Raw genomic sequence first — 19,336 nt, 5'->3', positions numbered from 1 at the left:
GGTATTCAAAATAATAACACTAACAACAATACTAATAATAGCTAGCATTTATATAGCATATTAAGGTTTTCAAAGCATTTTACATATGCTGTCTCATTTGATTCTCACAAGCCTGGGAGATAAATGTTGTTTTTATCCTCATTTTACAGTTAAGGAAACTGAGGCAAACAGAGATCAAGTGACTTGCCCAGAGTCACACAGCTGAAGACCAAATTTGAACTCAGGTCTTCTTGACTTCAGTTCCAGTGCTCTGTCTGCTGTACTACCAGCCTCCCCTAAATTACCTTCATTGGCTCCCCATTGCCCGAAGGAAATCCAAACTCTCTAGTCTAGCATTCAGGGTTGTCTAGAATCTGCCTCTAATCTTCTTTTCCATCCTTATATACAAGTTACATGATTAGTAGAATTATATGATTATATATATATGACTAGATATAACATAACTCAGCTAGACTGATCTATTTGCCAGTCCTCAGATATGTCCTATATTTAACCATCATCATCTTCACTATCTCTCCCATTTCTATAAAGCCATAGGGTTTATAGGTCACTTTCCTCATTAACTCTGTAAGATAGACAGTACAAGCATTATTAACTCCATTTTACAGATGAAAATGAAGGCTAGAGACTTGCTTCCGGTCACATGGAACTGGAGGTAGAACCCCAACCTAGGTCGCCTGGAGGAAGCAGCAGGTTCAAATCCCAGCTCTTCTAGGTCACCTGGGTGACCTTGGGCAAATCACTTCCTTTCCCTGGGCCTCAGTTTCCCCACCTGTAAAATGAGGGGGTTGGACTCTAGAGGACCCTTGAGATCCATTCTAGTTCTGAGTCCCGTGGCTCTTTTGATCACTCTCCAGTGTGTGATCATCAGGGATCTGGACAGTTGGACAAGACGGAGTGAGTGCAGAGAGGTCCAAGCTGCGGGTTTGGCATTGCTCTCTCCCTCCCCCACTCTCTCCCTCCCCCACCCCCAACCATGGTAGCTCAAATTACAACAAATGTAGATTGTTCTTTTTGCTTTGGGGCCAATTGGATCTGTTTTAAAATGGATGATAGTGATTCCTCCTAAACTGAGGCTAGATGACCATCCTCATCTGAAAAAGGAAGAGATTAATGGAGAGAGGCCAGAAGAGGGCCTTGAGTGTGTGACGTGAGGGGGCCAACTGAAGGAACTAAGTTTGGTGAGAAACCACTAAGAGGGAGGCAAACTATAGTTTGGTAAGAAGAAGACTTGGGAGAGAGATAACAACTGTCTTCAAGTATTTGAATTTGAAAGTATTTGAATGCTTTTCACGAGGCAGAAAAAAATTGACTTATACTTCCTAATTTAAGGGAACAGAATGAGGAACTATGGGTGGGTACTTCAGAGAGACACATTCAGGATTGATGTCAGCAAAAACTTCCTAGCCATGAGAGCTGTCCCAAAGGGAATGAGGCTGCCTTGTCAAGGAAGAGGTCTTGAATCACATGATGGTGTCTCACATTAAAAATTCATTTCTGGGCATAGGTTGGACTAGATTCCAATTCTGAAACCTTTTGTGATATATACTATCAGCGATCTCATTCAAATCTGGGATTCTTTGATTCTAAATGTTCATTGGACCCTTGGGTCATGACAATGGGATCTTCATTGCTTAATTTCTCATTTCCCTCAGAAGGCCAAAGGATCTTAGCATCATAGAACTAGAACTGAGAGAGACCTTAGAGGGTACCATCTAGTCCCATTACCTCATTTTATAGATAAGGAAAGTGTCCCAGCCAAGTTAAATGACTTACATGAGACCCACGGGTTTCTTCCATATCCCTTTATGTGAACACATGGAAACCCTAACATGGTCCATCTCTAGGGAGAGAGTCTAAAAGACGAGGCAACAACCCCACACCACCCTCATCTGTCACGAGCTCCTGCCTCCTGCTCAGATATCCCATTGTTCTCCTTATAACGAAGCCCAAGAACCTCCAGCTTCCCAAAGCCCAGTTACATCCATCAACTAACCATTGTGCTTTGTGGAGATGGAGTCTGCAGCTTGGGTCATTGTCACTGCTGATTCAGGCTATCTTCAGGGCTATGGCAACTGGTGAATGGGTTGCTAAGCAACACTCTGGAGGACCAGCACATCGAAGCTAACCAAGGAGAAGCAGCTTGGTGGCACCTGGGCCCCCTGGTCTGGTCGTCCTTCTAACAGCTGAGGGAGGGAGTGTGAAGGATGAGAAATAAAGGGAAGATGGGCAGAGAGCCAGGTTGGACATATGAAGGCTGAGTAGAAATGGCAAATTCTTGAAAGCAGAGGAAGTTGTACATTTTAAAACATGGAGGTGAATAAGTATCATGGCAGAGATTTAGTTATGAAAGAGACCCAACCACATTCAGTCCAATAAGCATTTGTTAAGCTCCTATGTTTAAAGCCTTTCCCAACCAGGCTATGACCTCTAAAATACATTATTCTACTCCATATACTTCATACACTCTACTATCCAACCAACCTAGATTTCTTACTATACTGACTCATAATTTCCCATCTTTGCTCTCCATGCCTTTGTAGGGGCTCTCCTTTCTGCCTGGAATGCACTCCATCTTCTCCTCTGCCTCTTAGAATCCCCTAGTTGCCTTTGAAGCTTAGCTCTAAGGTTACCTGCGATGTGAAGCCTTCCTTCATGCCCTCAGCTGACAGTCCGTTCCCATCAAAATTATTTTGCATTTATTATGAATATGTAATGGGAGACCACCAAGGAAGGCCTGGGCTTTAGAACATGTATCACGTGTTCTGCCTGGTATCGACCCATGCAGAGGCTTAAATGAGCTTGTTTCTGCCCCAGTTGGCCAACTGGGGCCAATGGTCAAAGAATACTGACCAGTCCTTTCATTATGTATACATTTTGATATTACATGTTGTCTCTCCCAATAGAACGTAAGCATCTTGAGGACATGAACTTTCTTGTTTTTCTCGTATACTCAGTACCTAACACAGTGTCTGGCAGATTTATAAGCATATGTTGCTTGATTATTATGTGCCATATTCTAAAGATACAAAGACAGAATGATAAATAGTCCCTGCCCTCAAGGAGTTTATATTCAATATGGACAAAACAATGTGCACAGAAAAGCCTATGGAAGATAATATAAAATGATTTGGGATAGGATGGGAACAAGAAAGGTATCTTTGTGTAGGAGATGGGAGTTGATTTAAATATTGAAGGAAACTAGGGGACCTAAGGGAGAAAGTGCATCTGGGCATGATTGGCAGCCTAGGCAAAGGCCTGGAGGTGGGAGATGAGCAAGCACTAAGAATCTACTGTAAGAAGGAGACTTTTAAAAAATCAATGGCTATGAGAGTGAGTTGAGAAGTAGATATAGGGCTTCCTCCCCCACCCCCCACCCCCCTCCCCCTGCCCTGAGAGCTTAGGCAGGGTGGTAGAAAGAATGATGGATTGAAAGGATTGGAGCTTGAGTCCCAGCCTTACCTCTAGCTTGCTGTGAGTGACTTTAGGCCAGTCCTGCAAAAGGAAGAGTGGCACTAGAAGACATCTAAGATCCCTTCCCTGACATTCAATGATTTTACGATCAATTTGTTCTTCTGACCCCACTCAAGATCAGGTTCAGTTTCAGGATTGTAGACTCCTTAACAACGAAGGAAGGTGCTAAATGAAGGTCCACCACGCTGTCATTTATGAATGCTTTTCTCTTCAGGGAACTGAACAGCAGTATCCTATTGATAACAACACATGTGAGAGCCAGCCACAAATGTGCTCCCTCTTAGTGGTTTTTATAAGACCCTGAAATCAATCAAGGATCAATTATTTAAGCACCTACTATGTGCAAGGCACTGTGTTAGATGCTGGGGTTACAAAGAAAGTAAAAGAAAAAAGTTCCTGCCCTCAGGGAGTTTGTCCTCTATCGAGGGAATCAAGCTGCACGTAGCATATGAACATAGCCAGATTGGGCAGCTAGGTGGAGCAGTTGATAGATGCCTGGCCTGGAGTCAGGAAGACCTGAGTTCAAATCCAGCCTCAGACACTTACTAGCTGTGTGGCCCTGGGCAAGTTGTTTAACACTGTCTGCTTCAGTTTCCTCATCTGTAAAATGAGCTGGAGAAGAAAATGGCAAACCACTCCAGTATCGTTGCCAAGAAAAACCCAAATGGGCTCACAGGAGAGTCAGGCATGACTGAAATGACTCAATAACAACATAGGCAGAATAGGTCTGAAATAAAGTGTTGGAGGAGGATGTTCATCCTGCCCCTCCCAAGAGTTAGTGTTGATCAGTCAATCAATAAGCATTTATTAAACACTTACTGTGTGCCAGGTATGGGGCTAATCTCTGGGGATACAAAGGAAGTCAAAAATGGACTCCATCCTCAAGGAGCTCACCTTCTAATTAAGAACACAGCATCAATAATGAGGAGATAGAAGAGCTGAAGATTTTATATTTCATCTCAGAGGCAGTAGGGAGCCACTGACGCTTCTTAAGCAGGATGTCAACACGGTCAGGTCTGTGCTTTTTGCAGGTTATTTGGGTGGCTGTGCAGATGACTGGAAGCTGGTCATCCAGTTAGGAGGCTGATGCTCTGGAGACAGAGGATCTCAATTCAAATCCTGCCTCTGATGTTGACTGCCTGTGTGGCCAGGACCTCTGCATCTCTGCTTCATTATCTGTTCAATGAAGAGGTTGTTCTAGATATCATCTGGGATCTCTTTGAGCTTGAAATCTGTGATTCTAAAGATGGGGATAGAGAGTCAGCCTCAGCCACAGGAAGGGCTGTTTCCAAGCCCTTCTTCTGACACAGTGGCTGTGGGACCATGGGCAAGTCATTTACCCTCTTAGTGCTCTAGGAAACAAATTTGCAGAGGAAATGCCAATCTACATTGGTAGAGGGAGTTTCCTCCCCTGGGAGTTCCCTATCCTAGTGAAATCACTGGTTCAGTCCCAACTTGGCTCCAACCAACCTATCTAGCATGAGTATGCATTATTTATCTTCACTCTCTCTATGTCCAGCCAAACTACCCTCCTTGGTATTCCTCATCCCCAACCCTCCGTCTCCCATCTCCACATCTTTGCATGTCTTCTGTGCCTAGAATGCACTTAGCCCTGCTTCACTTCTGCTTCTTTAATTTTCTTCAAAGCCCAGCTCAAGTGCCGTCATGAAACCCTTCTTTATCCTCTGAGTGGTTAGTGTCTCTTCTTTCAAAGTTACCTTACATTTATTTTACATAGAAATTTCTCATCAGCCTATCAAGTGAGCATTTGTTGAGCACCTGTGTGCCAAGCACAATGCTAGGTGCTAGAGATATAAAGACAAAAACAGCGATGGTCACTGCCTTCAAAGGTCTTACTTTCCAAGGGAGACAAAATGTGTATAAATGCATATAAAGACACATAAATATAAGTATACACAGAATCCACGTAAAGCTTATACAATATAACCTTGGAAAGAAAGACACCAGCAACCTGGGGGTTCAGGTTAGGCCTCATGTAGAAAAAGACACTTGAGCTGGGTCTTGCAGGAAACCAGGAGGTGAAGGTGAGGAGTGAAAACATTTCAGGCCTAGTAACAGTCAGTACAAAGGCTCAAAGGTGGGAGATAAATCTTCACAGGAAGGTGGGTCAGGATGACGGGACTATAGAGAACATGGAGAGGAATGCTGTGTAAGATGTCTGGGAAGGTAGGTTGGGACCAGCTTGGGAAGTTTCTAGTTTATAGTGGAGATAAAAAGGGACTACTGGAATTTTAGAAGGATAATGACATGGTCACACCTGTTTTTGAGGAAAATCACTTTGGTAGCCGTGTGAAGAATGGAGTACAGCGGATAGAGTCTTAAGTCAGGAACACCAAGAAGCTATTACAGTCAATAGTCTGGGCCATGTGGGTGGAGACAATGGGGCATTTGTGAGAGATATTATAGAATCCAAACCAAAATTTGGCAACTGATTGGATAAGTAAAGTAAATGAGAGTAAGGAATTGAAGATAATAATAATAACATCTAACATTTATATAGCACCTACTATGTGCCAGGCACTATGCAATTATGATCTCATTTAATCCTCACAACAACCCTGGGAGGGAAATACTATTTTTATCCCCATTTTGTAGATGAGAAAATTGAGGCACACAGAGGTTTACTGACTTACCCAGGGTAACATAGCTAGTAAGTATCTAAGTCTGGATTTGAACTCAGGTCTTCCTGACTCTAGGACCAGAGCTCTACCCTCAGTACCATGTAACTGCCCCCAATGCTGTGAATCTGAGTGACTGAAAGATGGTGGTGACCTGGACAGAAATAGGGAAGTTCATGTTGTCATCTGTAATGAATGTAATGTCCTTGACTGAGTGGGTGGTTTCACTTTCTAACCTGGCTCTGCATAGTACCAGGTGCCCAGTGGCTGATTTGTAAATGTCTATTGATACATTGATTTTCCAAAGCTACTTGGCTAGTCAGTAGAAGAAAGTGAACTGTTAACTAGGCTTCTAACTGCTTTTTCCTCTTTGTTCTGCTTAAGGTCATTATAATTTTTATTCAAGTCAGACTACCCTGTCTAAGAGAGAGTGTTTCTTTGTAGAAGCTCATTAAAAGTATGCTTTCTTTGCTTGAAATGAGGACAGTCCCAGAGTAAGGTCACCATATTGAGTTTACCACTTGGGAAAGGATAATTATAGCATTATTCATTTACAGGGAAAGAGGTGAGATGGAGAATATCTGTTTGCATTGCTTAGATTTAGGAAGGCTTTAAATAGCACCTGCCTGGAGCAAATTGTTTTGAATTTAGAGTTATCCTGAATTTCCTGCTGCTTTCAACCAAGACATTCAGCAAAGAGAAGGTTGCGATGGAGGAATAAGGAGCCATGAAAAAAGAATGTCACTGAAGAATTGTGGCTACTGCTAAGAGATAAAGGAAAGTTGGAATCCAAAGTTGAGGGTGGAGCTAACCACAAAATGCCTTGCAGCCACGTTAGGGTTTAACGCAGGTTGTGGTAAGCAGTGTTGTGGGGCGGGTAAGGTAATGGGGCAGTACAGAGAGGAATTGGATGGGAAGATGACTGCCATCATGATAGAGAAGGGTGACTAGATGGTGCAGTGGATGGGGAGTGATAGACAAGAAGTCAGGAAAGCCAGCAGCTGAATAATGTTCCACACACTTACTGCGTGACCCCAGGAAAATTGCTTAGTTTCTCTCAGTCTCAGTTTCCATATCTATAAAATGGAGATAATAATAGCACCTATGTTATGAAGTTGTTGTGGGGATCAAATGAGATATAATATATGAAAAGTACTATATAACTATTAGCTATTCCTTTTTTTGGAAGAGAGAGAGAAGCAGTAGAAAAAGCACAAGGTCAGAGGACCAAGGTTCACATTGCAATTCCGCCTCTTGTTACACACGTGTAATCTTGATTCTCTTGGTATAGTGGCTAGAGTCCCAGCCTTAGAGTTTGGATAACCTGAGTTCAAATCCCACTTCAGTCACCTACTAGCTGTGTGACCCTAACCAAGTTAGTTAACCCCTCTCTGCCTCAGTTTCCTCATTTGTAAAATGACAGGGTTGGATTCCGTGGCCTCCAAAGCCCTTTTTTCCAGTGATAAACTCATGATCCTCTGAACTTTGCGTCCTTCTCTGGGCCCCCGTTTCCTGTTCTGTAAAATAAATGGAGTAAACTAGAAGATGTCTGAGGTTCCATCCACCTATAACTCCTCTTGACGTTTTCACCTTAGTGGCCTGATGGGAGTGACAGACAAGCAGAAACTCATCCAGTGTAGAACTCTCAGTTTTTCTCCAAACTGCAAAAATGATTCCTTCTTCTAATTTCTGTCACTCTCTCTTTGTTACAGAGGCTCGCCAGATAGGGATGCAATCGTAAGTATTCAGTAACTCTTCTCAGTAGGCCTGTGTTTGGATGTTTGCTGCAACTTTAAAAAAAATGTGAACCTTATTTTCTTCTGCAATGATACCTTCAACAGATTTTTTAAGACCTTATCTCTAGTTTTTATTTACTATATTAGATACATAAACAGTAAACCCGTTCCTGGTCAAGTGAGTGTTAGGGCATATAACCTTTATGAACCTCACCTAAAAGCCCCAGAGAGTAGTAAGGAAGGGAACTAAGGATGAGCATGTAGGGCCAGAGTCTGGGCAGGTCATATAGGGGATGGCCACCATCCAATGGGTTTTCCTTTCATACCAAATTCTCAAAAGGCTTTAAAGTGTGAGAATACTTTCTGCAGGCCACAGGTGGTTCTGAGAGCCCACAAGACTGAGAGCCTGAATGTAGATACATTTTCTATATTAACATCAAAAGCAGGGGAAGGTTTTGAAACCATTTCTGTCTTGATGGACAGATAGCCTTCAGGGCTAAAACGTGCCTATCCCCGGATTTAAGAACACCTCTCAGGCCTTCCTGGCAGCCAGAATTCAGGCCAGGAGAGGAGTCTGTGGACGCAGGTGTGGATTTGCTCTGCATTGCACTTAAGTGCCTTGTTCCAAAATGATTGCTTTCCAATCTAAATCAGAAGCCAATTTGAAAGGAACAGCTGTTCTAAAGTGGACCCACATCAGGCAGAATGTTATTTCAGAGTGGGAGCTAAAATGAGCCTGAGGGTTTAAAAAAATGTTGAAAAAGTTGTAAAGGCTCTTTTTCTAAAATTGTGCCCACATCGATGGGTTGATTACAGCTGTGGCAGGAATTTTCCCCCACCACATGACGTGAGATACTTAGCCCTTTGCATCCGTGTTGGTCTTGCCGTGAACTGTTAAGAAACAAAATTGTAGCTACTCGACATTGGGTAACACTGTAATCAAGGCTCTATTCAGCAGGGGAAAAAAAAGGCCCAGAAGACCCAACTTCTCCTCAGTCCCTGCTTCTGGCTCAGAGCCTTCTCCTTAACTCTGCTTCAGGTACTCGCCTCCTCTCTCTCTGTGTCTCCTCCCTGTTTCTCTGTCTGGGGTTTCGTGGGTCCTCTCGCCTCCCCTGCGTTCTGTCCTTTGCAAGGCTCTGTTTCATTGCTTCCTTTCCTTGCTGCTTCCAGGGCTGGTTGCTTTCTCTTGCTTCTCCCAGCTTGGCCCTTTTTTCCTCTGCTCTAAAGTGCCATACTCCTTATATTTCAGAACCAGGTTATTCCTGGGCATACTCTTCTCTTTGAGGGACTGCTACTTTAAATTGAAACGGGGGCAGATTTCTATCCCCGAGGTAGGTTGTGGTGTACGAGCCAACAGTGACTGTAAGACAGGATCCCTTTTAGGTCACTATTCCCTTCCAGGTTCCTCATGTACAAAGGTTCAGGGCTCAAGAGTGATTTGTTAGAAATCAGTGGACAAGCATTTATTAAGCACTTACTGTGTGCCAGGCACTGTGTTAAGCACCGAAAATGCAAAGCAAGGTGAAAACAGCCCCGGCCCTCACAGAGCTCATATTTTAATGGGGCATGTAAGTAACTTAATTACTGTTTAAGAAAAGTCAGCCTGGATTCTCAATGGTGAGGGAAGTCAATTCAACTTCAATTAAGAACAACTTTCTTTTTTCTTGAGTATATAGACCGTGAGCTCCTTGAGTGTAGAGACTGTCTTTTGCTTTTCCTTGTATCCCCAGCACTTAACACAGAGCCTAGCACATAGTGGGTACTTAATAAATATTTATCGACTGACTTGTCTGAGCAGGGGAGAAGTTTGGATTCACAAAGTGTCTCTAGAAATGGGACAAAACTCAGTTCTGCTTTTAGGAATAATTAACCAGCGAAAATCATTGGAGAAACCACTCATCAGTTCCTTCCCTCCTTGTCCCCACTCCCATCTCACACATACACATACACACCCTCACCCTTTTCCCATCACCATAAGGATTCAGGAGTCAGCATCTGCAGCTAGTATTTTGTCAAAGCTGAATCAATACCAAACCAAAGTTGTTTATTCTGTATTCAGTTGTTATTGGGGTTTTCCTGATTTCTATTAAGCTCAGATTTATTTCTTTCAAGACTCAAGTCTAGGTAGCCACATCAGTTCACAAGCCTGGTTTAGCCGCTACATGGCTGCCTTAGAAGGTTGGAGCAAGGAATCGGGGTTCAACATAGTGATTCTTGGAGATGACTAGATGCTGGTGTGTTTCTGGGCTAGCTTCTGCCTTAGGTTAGTAATACTTTATTTCATGACTTTAGGAAGCTGTGATCTTATCAACGGGGGAACCATGGCTTCTTCCTTAGCTGACGGCTTAGATGTGTCTTAAAAATGTATCACCAAGTGGCACATCTTGTCCTCAACCTTCTCAAGTGTGGCATGAACGGTCCACGGACAAAACGCAACCAGTCAGTTACCAGCCTTGTGCTGCAAGCTTTTTGAGCTTGCAAGAATCTACCATAGCTTGCACTTGGCTCAGAGACTTCAGAAACACAGGCTCATTTCTGCAGAGCACTCAGGCATCAGAAGAGGGATTCAGGGTGTAGATCTTTTTCTAAGAGATGCTTCTAGTCAGAACTCTAGGGTCTGTCTGTAGAGGTATATATGTGGAGGGTTAGACTTATTTCTTGGTAGGATTATCACAGTGAATCCCTGTGCTCTAATTCAGAAAACCACCCCTACCAGACCAAGACATAAAGAGAAGTTCATTTCTGGCCTGAATGCCGTAGAAGCATAGTCCCTAGAGAGGCTCCTTGGTGTCAGACTGCATGAATGACCGAGGGCTCTGCTTGGCTTATCGTCAATTGGCGTGTGTATCTACAGCTGTCACTACCATCTGTCTTGGTAGCCTTCTCCTCCAACTCAAAGACCATGTCTGCTTAGAATAGAACCAAATGTCCTTTTTCCTGGTGGTTCCTATTTCCAGCTGCCCCCCAAGACTAGTGAGAGAGTGATCACACCTCCAGGGAGAGTCTGTCTGCCAATCCTAAACAGGGTTCAGTTGCTGGGTCCCATCCCTACAGCTGGTGGTCTGTCAGCAGTCAGAATGGAGATAGGAGTGAAGGGAAGAGGGTAGGTGGGGGTCCACTGTGAGGTTACCAGTCAGGAGCTCTTCCCCTTACCAGAGAAATGTCATGTTGGATAAAATCGTCTTTTCTGGTGTGCCTTTGTGTCTGTTTGTCAGTTAAATGCTGGGTAGATAAAGAATCAGGTCCTCGCTGAAAAGTGGACGTGTCTCCTCCTCCTCCTCCTTCTCCTCTTCCTTCCTCCCCCACTGCATGTCTGCTGAATAGAGCCTTGTTACGGCCCCCAGGTCCCCTTTTTGGCTGCAGGGAGCCCTGCCAAGATGGGCAGGCCCTAACATTCGACCTAGCTCTTTTTTGTTTTTCCTTCTATACCGTGTTTGCCAACTCCATGTAATTCTTAATATGTGTCTAAAAGAACAAGCAGATATTTTAACAATTTTTTTCTACGTCAAACCAATCGATTCCAGCATCCCAGCCCACACGAACCACCCTACGATAGCAAAGCAGAGTACGCACGTGAAGGAGGAAAAAAAGTATCGGTAAGGAATCAGATTTTAGCCTCAAGTTTCCAAGGGGTTGTAGAAACAGTGAGTAAAAATCTAGGCTGGGAAACTCATGAAAATATTAATTCTACTCCCTGGGAATGTCTTCAATGTGTCCAAATTGGCCATTGAAAAACCAAGGAAGGGTCAACTCTTATTCTCCACCACGCCCATCCCCTCAGGCTATCAAAAAGCCCATTACATTTTCCAAGGGTTAAACATAAGCATTTTGGGCTCAATGGAGTGCTTTGGATGAAGGATGATAAAAACAACCTGAATCTGGCGCATGTAAGCAAACCTTTAGCAGTAATGGAAATAATACCCTGCAAAAGCAAAGCCAGCATTAATTTGATTCTAAAGGCCTCATCAATGCAGCCTGAACCTAAGGCAGCTGAGTGGTGTGGTGGAAAGACAACTGGACTTGCAATCACAGAGACAGGAGTTCAAATCCAGCCTTAGCCACTTACTAGCTATGCAAGCTGGGCAAGTCAGTTCCACTCTCTCAGCCTCGCTTTTTTCATCTGTAAAATGGAGATAATAATAACTTCTATCTTCCAAAGTAGTTGTGAACATTAAGTGAGATAACACATGTAAAATACTTTGCAAATTGTAAAGCGCTATATAAACACTAGCTGTTGTGGTTGTTAGGCTAAGGAAAACAGTGGGCTTTCCCCAGAATTGAGGACAAGAAAGCTATCCTCAACTCTATTAGTGAAACTCTTCTAGGATTCCTATTCAGCTCATCTGAGTAGAATCCCAACCCAATGGGAGAAATGGTAACGCTTGGAAAGTGCTTTGAGATCCCAAGATAAAACTCAATAAGCTCTGAGCTCTCCACAGGAAGCACAGAAGATATCTCCTGCCGGGACCGAGCATTTTGGAAGGACTATGTAAATAACCTTTTAAAAAGTTAAAATTTGTGTTAGACTTTGCCATTTGGCTGTTTTCAAACTCCATGGGAAGAAAGCTTCTTTCCCTGTGAACATGGGAGTGGAAGAGTTTCCTACCATCCCTCCACAAAATGTATATCCTTCTTCTTTTATCCTCCTTTCATTCCAAATATCCCTTCCCATAATTCCACATGAACCACCTTTGAAACCAATATACTAAATTGTTTCCTTGGTGGCTTCCTTCACCTACAGCATGCAGAGGGAACCGAGCCAAGAGATTCATTTTTCTTGGGTTTTAACCTTGAAATAGGGCTCTACCCAGGCACTAGTACCATCCCTGGCTGGCTGTTTTTTTTTTTTAGCTACAAACCGAAGACTTTCATAGGAATTCACCAAAATTAACAAAAACAAACATTGCCAATTCTTCCAGCAAAGCCAGTTGTGTGTATGCGTGTGTGTGTGTGTGTGTGTGTGTACATACGTGTGTGTAGTGAACACATGTTGCATAACTTAATTTTTCCTGGCTTATTGTTTGTGTTTCGTGTTTGTTTTTAATTAGACCTATTTTTACCCCAAACCCTTTACTCTTACTGGGTTTTGTTTCTCATCCTCTTTGTTAGTTTCCATTGAAACTGTGAAATGTCTCTTTTAGCCCAGACCTGACCAAATCAAGACCTATGGATGCTGATAAGACTCCGGGTTTGTGAGCAGAAAAGAGAATTTACTGTTTACCATGGCCCCAAAATGGGAGCCAAGTTGGGTTTGGGAAGGAGACAGGATTATCCTGGAAACCAACTCTTCCTGGTAGCCCTGAGTCTCACTGGCATACCTGATCTTTGGTTCTCAGAGAATTATACACACTCAGGAACTCTACAGCCACTACAGAGAAAAACACTGGGCTAGCGCAAGCCTGGCACAGTCAGTCTCTCGAGGGTGGAACCATGAGTCTGGTCAAAAGTTCTCTGGAGCCAAATATGAATTTTCCAGAGTTTTCCAACTGGGAATATTTTACTTTATTTTCCATGATAATAAACAATAACTTAAACATCCCATTAATTACATAAGGTGTCTGAGTTTCACCAACTCTGGCAGATCGTGATGTCGGGAAACATGGTATACCGGATTTAGATTGAAAGGACCTGGGTTCAAATCCCATCTCTTCTACTTACTTCCTGTGGGACTTTAGACAACTCATTCAACTTCACTTTCCTCATCTGTGAATTATGGAAACTGGCCTTTAGTTCCCTTCCAGATCTGCTCATTATATTATCCTTTAATCCAATGACCTCACAGCCCATTAGGTTCTATGTCTGCCCAAGAACCCTCCTGGATATGGTAGTGGATGGAGATGACCGCTTCTCTTTGGGGCTAACCTATGGTCCCCTAGACAGGCATGAAGGGCCTTTCTGCCATCCACCCATCTGTCAGGCTCTATGGCAGCTGCACATTTTGTTGTCCCCAAGAGGTTGAGTGGCCCTTGTTTAATGAGTGCAAAGTACGAGGGCTGATCCTCCAACCTTGGTTCTCGTGCTTCCCAGCTTGGCTAGGGTGGCCTGTCATTGCTCTGTGTCCAAGAATGTAGCTCCCTTGTTGAATGTCCTTCTCCTTTTGTGCCTGTGTGATGCTCTCATGGGAAACAGGGGAGTTTTACGATTTCCATTTTGATACCTTCCCCATCATGTCCGAGTGATTCTTCTGGCTATATAAGGGATGCCCTGGAAGGCCCAGGAAGAAACTCCAAGACTTTCCCAGGCATAGTGAAGTTGCCATGTTGCCAGCTTTAGATCCTATGCCCATTAATGGAGGAAAAGGGACACCCGGAAAGTAGAAAGACAGAGTTAATCCCCAAATCCCACTTTCATTGATCCATTTTATTGTCTTCCCCCACCAAACTTGTACCAGAGCAACTAGTAAGCAACAGGATAGAATGGTTTAAGCTAGTGTATTGTAAAGAGCTCAAAAGTGTTTGATAATAAGTGTTAGACATTATTATTTCTTCTCCTACCCTTTGACAAAGGTCCAAATCAATAGTGAAAAAGTCAAAAGATCAAAACTAATTGATAATTCACTGTAAAACAAGTTGAAAACTTAGGTCAGAGCCCCCATTTTGAAAAAAATGAACAGATGTTTGTGACCCACTGCTGTTATATTTAGAACGCTAGATTCCGTTTCTCAGAGCTGCTCATTTGACCACACTTGAATCAAGATTGCACAGATGTGTCTGAGTAGCCCTCCTGATGTTAGAATAGCCCAGACCTTTTGAGAATGGAGCATTTTTTTTAAATCCACCATTGTTAGCATCCACTTATTCAGTGTCATGGTCAGCTGACCTTGCCATTCAGCACTACACGATTCCTCGGTCAGCGTCACCTGAACCTGTCTTTCCCGTGCTGGCTTTTAATAACTCATGCCAAGTGCAGATGAGACTTTATTGTTTGTTCCCATTTTCCATTCAAGTGCATCTCTTCTAACACCGTTTTCCCTATTTGTTACAGAAGAAAAGCAATGGCGCCCCGAATGGATTTTATGCAGAGATTGACTGGGAAAGATATGTGAGTATCCAAAGGTTCATTATCTTGTCACAGAGAGATTGCCCAGGAGAGTAGCTTTTGTATGCTGGCATTTGGGTTCAGGTATTAATGAAAAACTATCTGTCCCACCTGGAGGAGACTGGTCTGGGGTGCTGGCACATGGGAGGCCCCTTTATCTAGGGCCTGGGAGAAGTGGAGTTTAGGCCTGACTCTACTAGTAACCAGCTGGGTGACTAAAGAGAATTCACTTTACCTTTCCAGGGCTCCACTTTCTCATTTTCAAAATGGGAGGTGCACAGGACTTGTTAGCATGAAGGGAGACAAAAACCATAGAGTGTGTAATGTGGAAGGGCTCAGGAGGGATCAGTTGGTCCAGTTCCCATCCTTTTGCAGAGAAGGCAACTGAGGGCTATTCCACATGAGGAATACGTGACACTTTGAAAATGTCAAGGTAAAAAAAAAGAAAAGAAAATGTCAAGGTATCATGGAAACAAATTAAACCACCAGTTATGGAGTTCAGAGAATCATAGATTTAGTCACAAGGGATCTTGGAGGTCATCAAGTCTACCCCATTCATTTTACAGATGAGGAAACTGAGTCTCTGAGAGGTTTAGTGAGTTGTCCAGGGTCACACATCTAATAAGGTCTGAGGTGGGATTTGAGCCTAGATTAGCCCATCTCCAAGGGCAGTGCTGTCTCTCCTACTTAGCCCATCCTTTGATGACAGTTATGAACCATCTCATATTTGATGAGTGTCAACTTGGTGTCCTGGCCCTGGCTTTAAATCCCACCGTAACTGACAACTTGCTGTATAACCCTTGGGTAAGTCACTTGGGCAAGTCTCAGAACCTCAGTTTCCTTATCTGAAAAAGGCAAGTATAACAGCCTTAGTGCCTACATCACAAGGTTGTTGAGATTTTGGTGTACAGACTCTGCGAAAAGCACTTTGCAGAGTCTTAAGTCACATGTCAGCGTCCCATTCTGTTATCCATCTGCCTTTGGAGTTGACCACACCAATCAAACTACAGGTTCACAAAGAGTACAGGCTTTGCTGTTCACCTCTCTCTTTTTTCTGGGTCTCCTAAGAAGATGGTGAGAACTGGAACTCAGAGAGGGCAAGCGATTTTTCTCAGGTCATACAGACAATAAGACTTTTGTGACTTTTGTATAGAACTTTAAGATTCATAAAATACTTTACTTCATCTTATCTGATCTTTACAACAACCCTAGGCGGAGGTAAGTGGTTGCAGGTCTTCTTATCCCCATCTTATAGATGAGCCAAGGGAAGGGAAATGGTTCACCAGCGGTCACACAGGTGGCAGGGTTCAAACCCTTACCACTCCTGACTCCCAGTCCAGGGTTCTCAAGGGCCATGCTGTTTCAGAAAGCAATGACTGGAGCTGAGAATTAAACCATCGTATCCTAGCTCTGAAAAGGAGAGGTCTCTGAGGTCACCTGGCACCCTCATTTTACTGATGAGGAAATTGAGGGAAGTCACCCAGGTAAGAAGTGGCAGGAGTGGGATTTGAATCCAGGGCTTTCAGTGATTACAGTCTATGAGCTTATTCCACATTCTCATCTCATCTGACTTCCTCCAAAATGTCTCCATCAGAGCTTGCTTTGTGGAGGTGGCACAGCTTGAGCTGACTCATGAGGGGAAAGTCCTGGTAGTGTGGCCTCCCTCTGCCCTTGAATGCTAGCAGTAATAAGCACACACCAGTCAGTCTGCTCATTCCCTCATCCCTATTGCGATTTGGACCAAGGCTCTCATAGTGCACTGACCAGGGTCAGCCCAGCTCCCACGTCACATAAGGATTCTGTAGGGTGTACCAGGTAAACAGTCAGCAAATTCGGTTCCACAAAATGAATGATTTTTTTTAATTAAGCAATTGTCATGTGCCAAGCACTGTGCTATGTGCTAGGGATATAAATGCAAAAAGTTGTTGCCCTCAATGAGTTTACATTCTAATTGAGGCAGAGAATACATAAAGAGAAATGGTGGCCAGGAAGAGGCATTTTGTTTGGAAAGTTACAGCCATAGGGGAATAAATAGGCATGGCCTTTCCAAAAGCAATAGGCAAGTTGATTCAATTATAGTTCTGGAACCAGAAGGGGGAGAAGAGTTCTAGAGGTAGGCACATATGTGGTCGTGTGGTAGCTGGGGAGGAGATGGATACCCTAGATGACCAGAGAATAGCGTGGCCAAAGCTTGGACCCAGATGCAATATTGTGCTCCTACTCTGACACCTGGCATGTAGAAGTCTCTGAGTTCTTGAAAACCATGCTAATGGAGGTCAAACTCTGCTAAGTCCTACTAAGTGGAGAAGCTGTGAGGAGGTTAGGGTTGGAAAGTATGATGGCTCCGGGACCAGCTTAGCTAAAAATGGTTTGCCACCATTTTGGGTTTGGGGGTGTGATTTTTTTTTGGTCATAGCAAACCATGAAGAGAGTGAAAGACCTATGGGTTCATGGGTATAGGAAGCTGCTAGAGTGGAAACTCCATCTACTGATGCATATCAACAATTCATCTTTAGAGACTTAGAGAGTTGCCTGGAGCACTAAGAAATTGCCTGGGGTCACAGAGCCAGAATGTGTCAAAGGCAAAACTTGAATTCAAGTCTTCTTAATTCCAAAACTAAGTTTCTATCCATGACATAGAAGGGGTAAGGGAGAGAGACAGAGACAGAGAGAGAGAGGGAGGAGGAGGAAGAAGAGGAAGAGAACAAAGAAGAGGAGGAGGAAAGGAAGGAAGGAATGAGGAGAAAGGAAGGAAGAAAAGAAGAAAAGAAAGGTGGGAAGAAAGGAGGAAAGAAGAAAGGGAGGGAGGGAAGGAAAGAAGGAAGGAAGGAAGGAAGGAAGGAAGGAAGGAAGGAAAAAAAAAGTTTTTACTGTACCCTCTTACTTATTCATCTCTTGCAGAATCAGATTGAATCCTGATGGAGGTGGAGAGAAGCCTCCCTTAATCCTATGTTTCTTATTGCTGTGGTTTAGAGCGGGGTGCATGGCAGCTACCACAGTCATCCTCTACTCATTAGATAGTCTTAAATGACAGGTTCCTTCAGAGTGGGAAACATACCATATGTATCTTTGTTTCCCATGCCTAGCAAAGGGCCTTGCCCATCAAAGTCATTTAGTAAATGTTAATTTAAGTGAAACATAAAGGAACCAGTGTTTGGCTTTATTTTCCTCTTCTAATTAGATGCACTACTGAGGTTATGTGTCCTTGGAAACAAAGACTCCATGAACTCCAAAGGACCTTAGAGACCGTTAAGTCCTTTCCACGGTTCATCTCCCTTGGACAATAAGTGCTTTCTAACAGGCATTTCTTCATCCTAAACTTATAGTTATCACATTATTTCTTGTCCTGTCCCGGGTCAATGTGACTTCAAAGTGGATTCAACCTCATGTGCCGGGATTCTTCCTGCTTCCCAGCCTCTCTTTCTGCAACTCCTCAAGTGCCCCTTGTCCCTTTTTAGTCACCTCAAGCCTCCCTTCCTAACACCTTCCTGAATGCTCTCCCCTCCCCCCTTCTGTCTTGTGGATAGATGTCCTTCCTTGATGTAGAGTGCTTTCCTTACTGAAATGACTTTCTGCTACTACACATATACTTGGGTTTCTTTCTCTGTGTACATTTTGTATCATCCCTAGCATAACACAGGCTCCTTGACGATGAACTCTATGGTAATAGTAGTGCCTACCTCCCAGGGTGGTTGTAAAGATCAAATAAGATAATATCTATAAAGTGTTTAGCATAAAGCCTGGCACATATTAAGTTCTACATAAATATTAGCTATTATTACTATTACAAAGTAGGTGCTTAATAAGTATGTAGTAAACCTGTTCAATGACTACCCTTGGCCATCAAGCCTCCTCTCTCACATTGTGCCTGACAGTCAATAAAGATTTTTTTTATTTTATTTTAGACTCAGTAAACATTTATTAAGCACCTGCAGTGTACCAGAGTGACTGAATCTCCTTGGTTCTAAGGTGGATCCACCTTGTGTTCAGTTCTACTCAACAGTAAACAGCAATAGAGTGATATTGGAGTATACAGGGTACACAGTTTTCCACTTGGTTTCATTTCACCAAGAATGTACTTTGTTATTCTTCTCGTTATCACTGTGTCAATGAGACAAGGGTCCAAATTCAGTATTATTTATAAACCCGACAACATGCTGTCACTTGGTAAATGTACTTTACGCTTCCACTCTCCTCTTCCTGCAAAGTTACCTGTGCTTAGGATAAGAGAGATGTGATCATCCTTGTAAACACCCTTAGAAGAGAGGATGTAAACAGGAGAAATCAGTGTGGAGTGTCATTTGGACTTGGGATGTGTTTGTATTTTGCAGAACTCTCCTGAGCTCGATGAAGAAGGCTACAGCATCAGACCAGAAGAACCCGGCTATATCCTTGCTTTCTGACTGCTCCCACTTTAGTTCTCTCTCAATAAATTAGGGGATACAGGGG

General features: G+C 43.3%; 1 protein-coding gene across 15 annotated transcripts in view; it reads left to right on the top strand.

Moving 5' to 3' along the window:
• Positions 1–19,336, top strand: part of SGIP1 (SH3 domain GRB2 like endophilin interacting protein 1) — a 237,108-nt gene that overhangs the window by 107,761 nt on the left and 110,011 nt on the right. For 10 of the 15 annotated variants that reach the window (XM_027874122.1, XM_027874132.1, XM_027874130.1 and 7 more), the window contains exons 4-7: positions 7,826–7,850; positions 11,374–11,445; positions 14,834–14,890; positions 19,219–19,273. In XM_027874122.1, coding sequence (XP_027729923.1) covers positions 7,826–7,850; positions 11,374–11,445; positions 14,834–14,890; positions 19,219–19,273 — 209 coding nt within the window. The remainder of the gene's footprint in view (positions 1–7,825; positions 7,851–11,373; positions 11,446–14,833; positions 14,891–19,218; positions 19,274–19,336) is intronic. The other 5 variants (XM_027874133.1, XM_027874131.1, XM_027874136.1 and 2 more) reach the window with 1 other exon arrangement.

This window comes from Vombatus ursinus, unplaced genomic scaffold, assembly GCF_900497805.2.
Source record: "Vombatus ursinus unplaced genomic scaffold, bare-nosed wombat genome assembly UNPS02014804.1, whole genome shotgun sequence".
Classification (NCBI taxonomy): domain Eukaryota; kingdom Metazoa; phylum Chordata; class Mammalia; order Diprotodontia; family Vombatidae; genus Vombatus; species Vombatus ursinus.
This window is presented reverse-complemented; position numbering and strand designations above follow the sequence as displayed.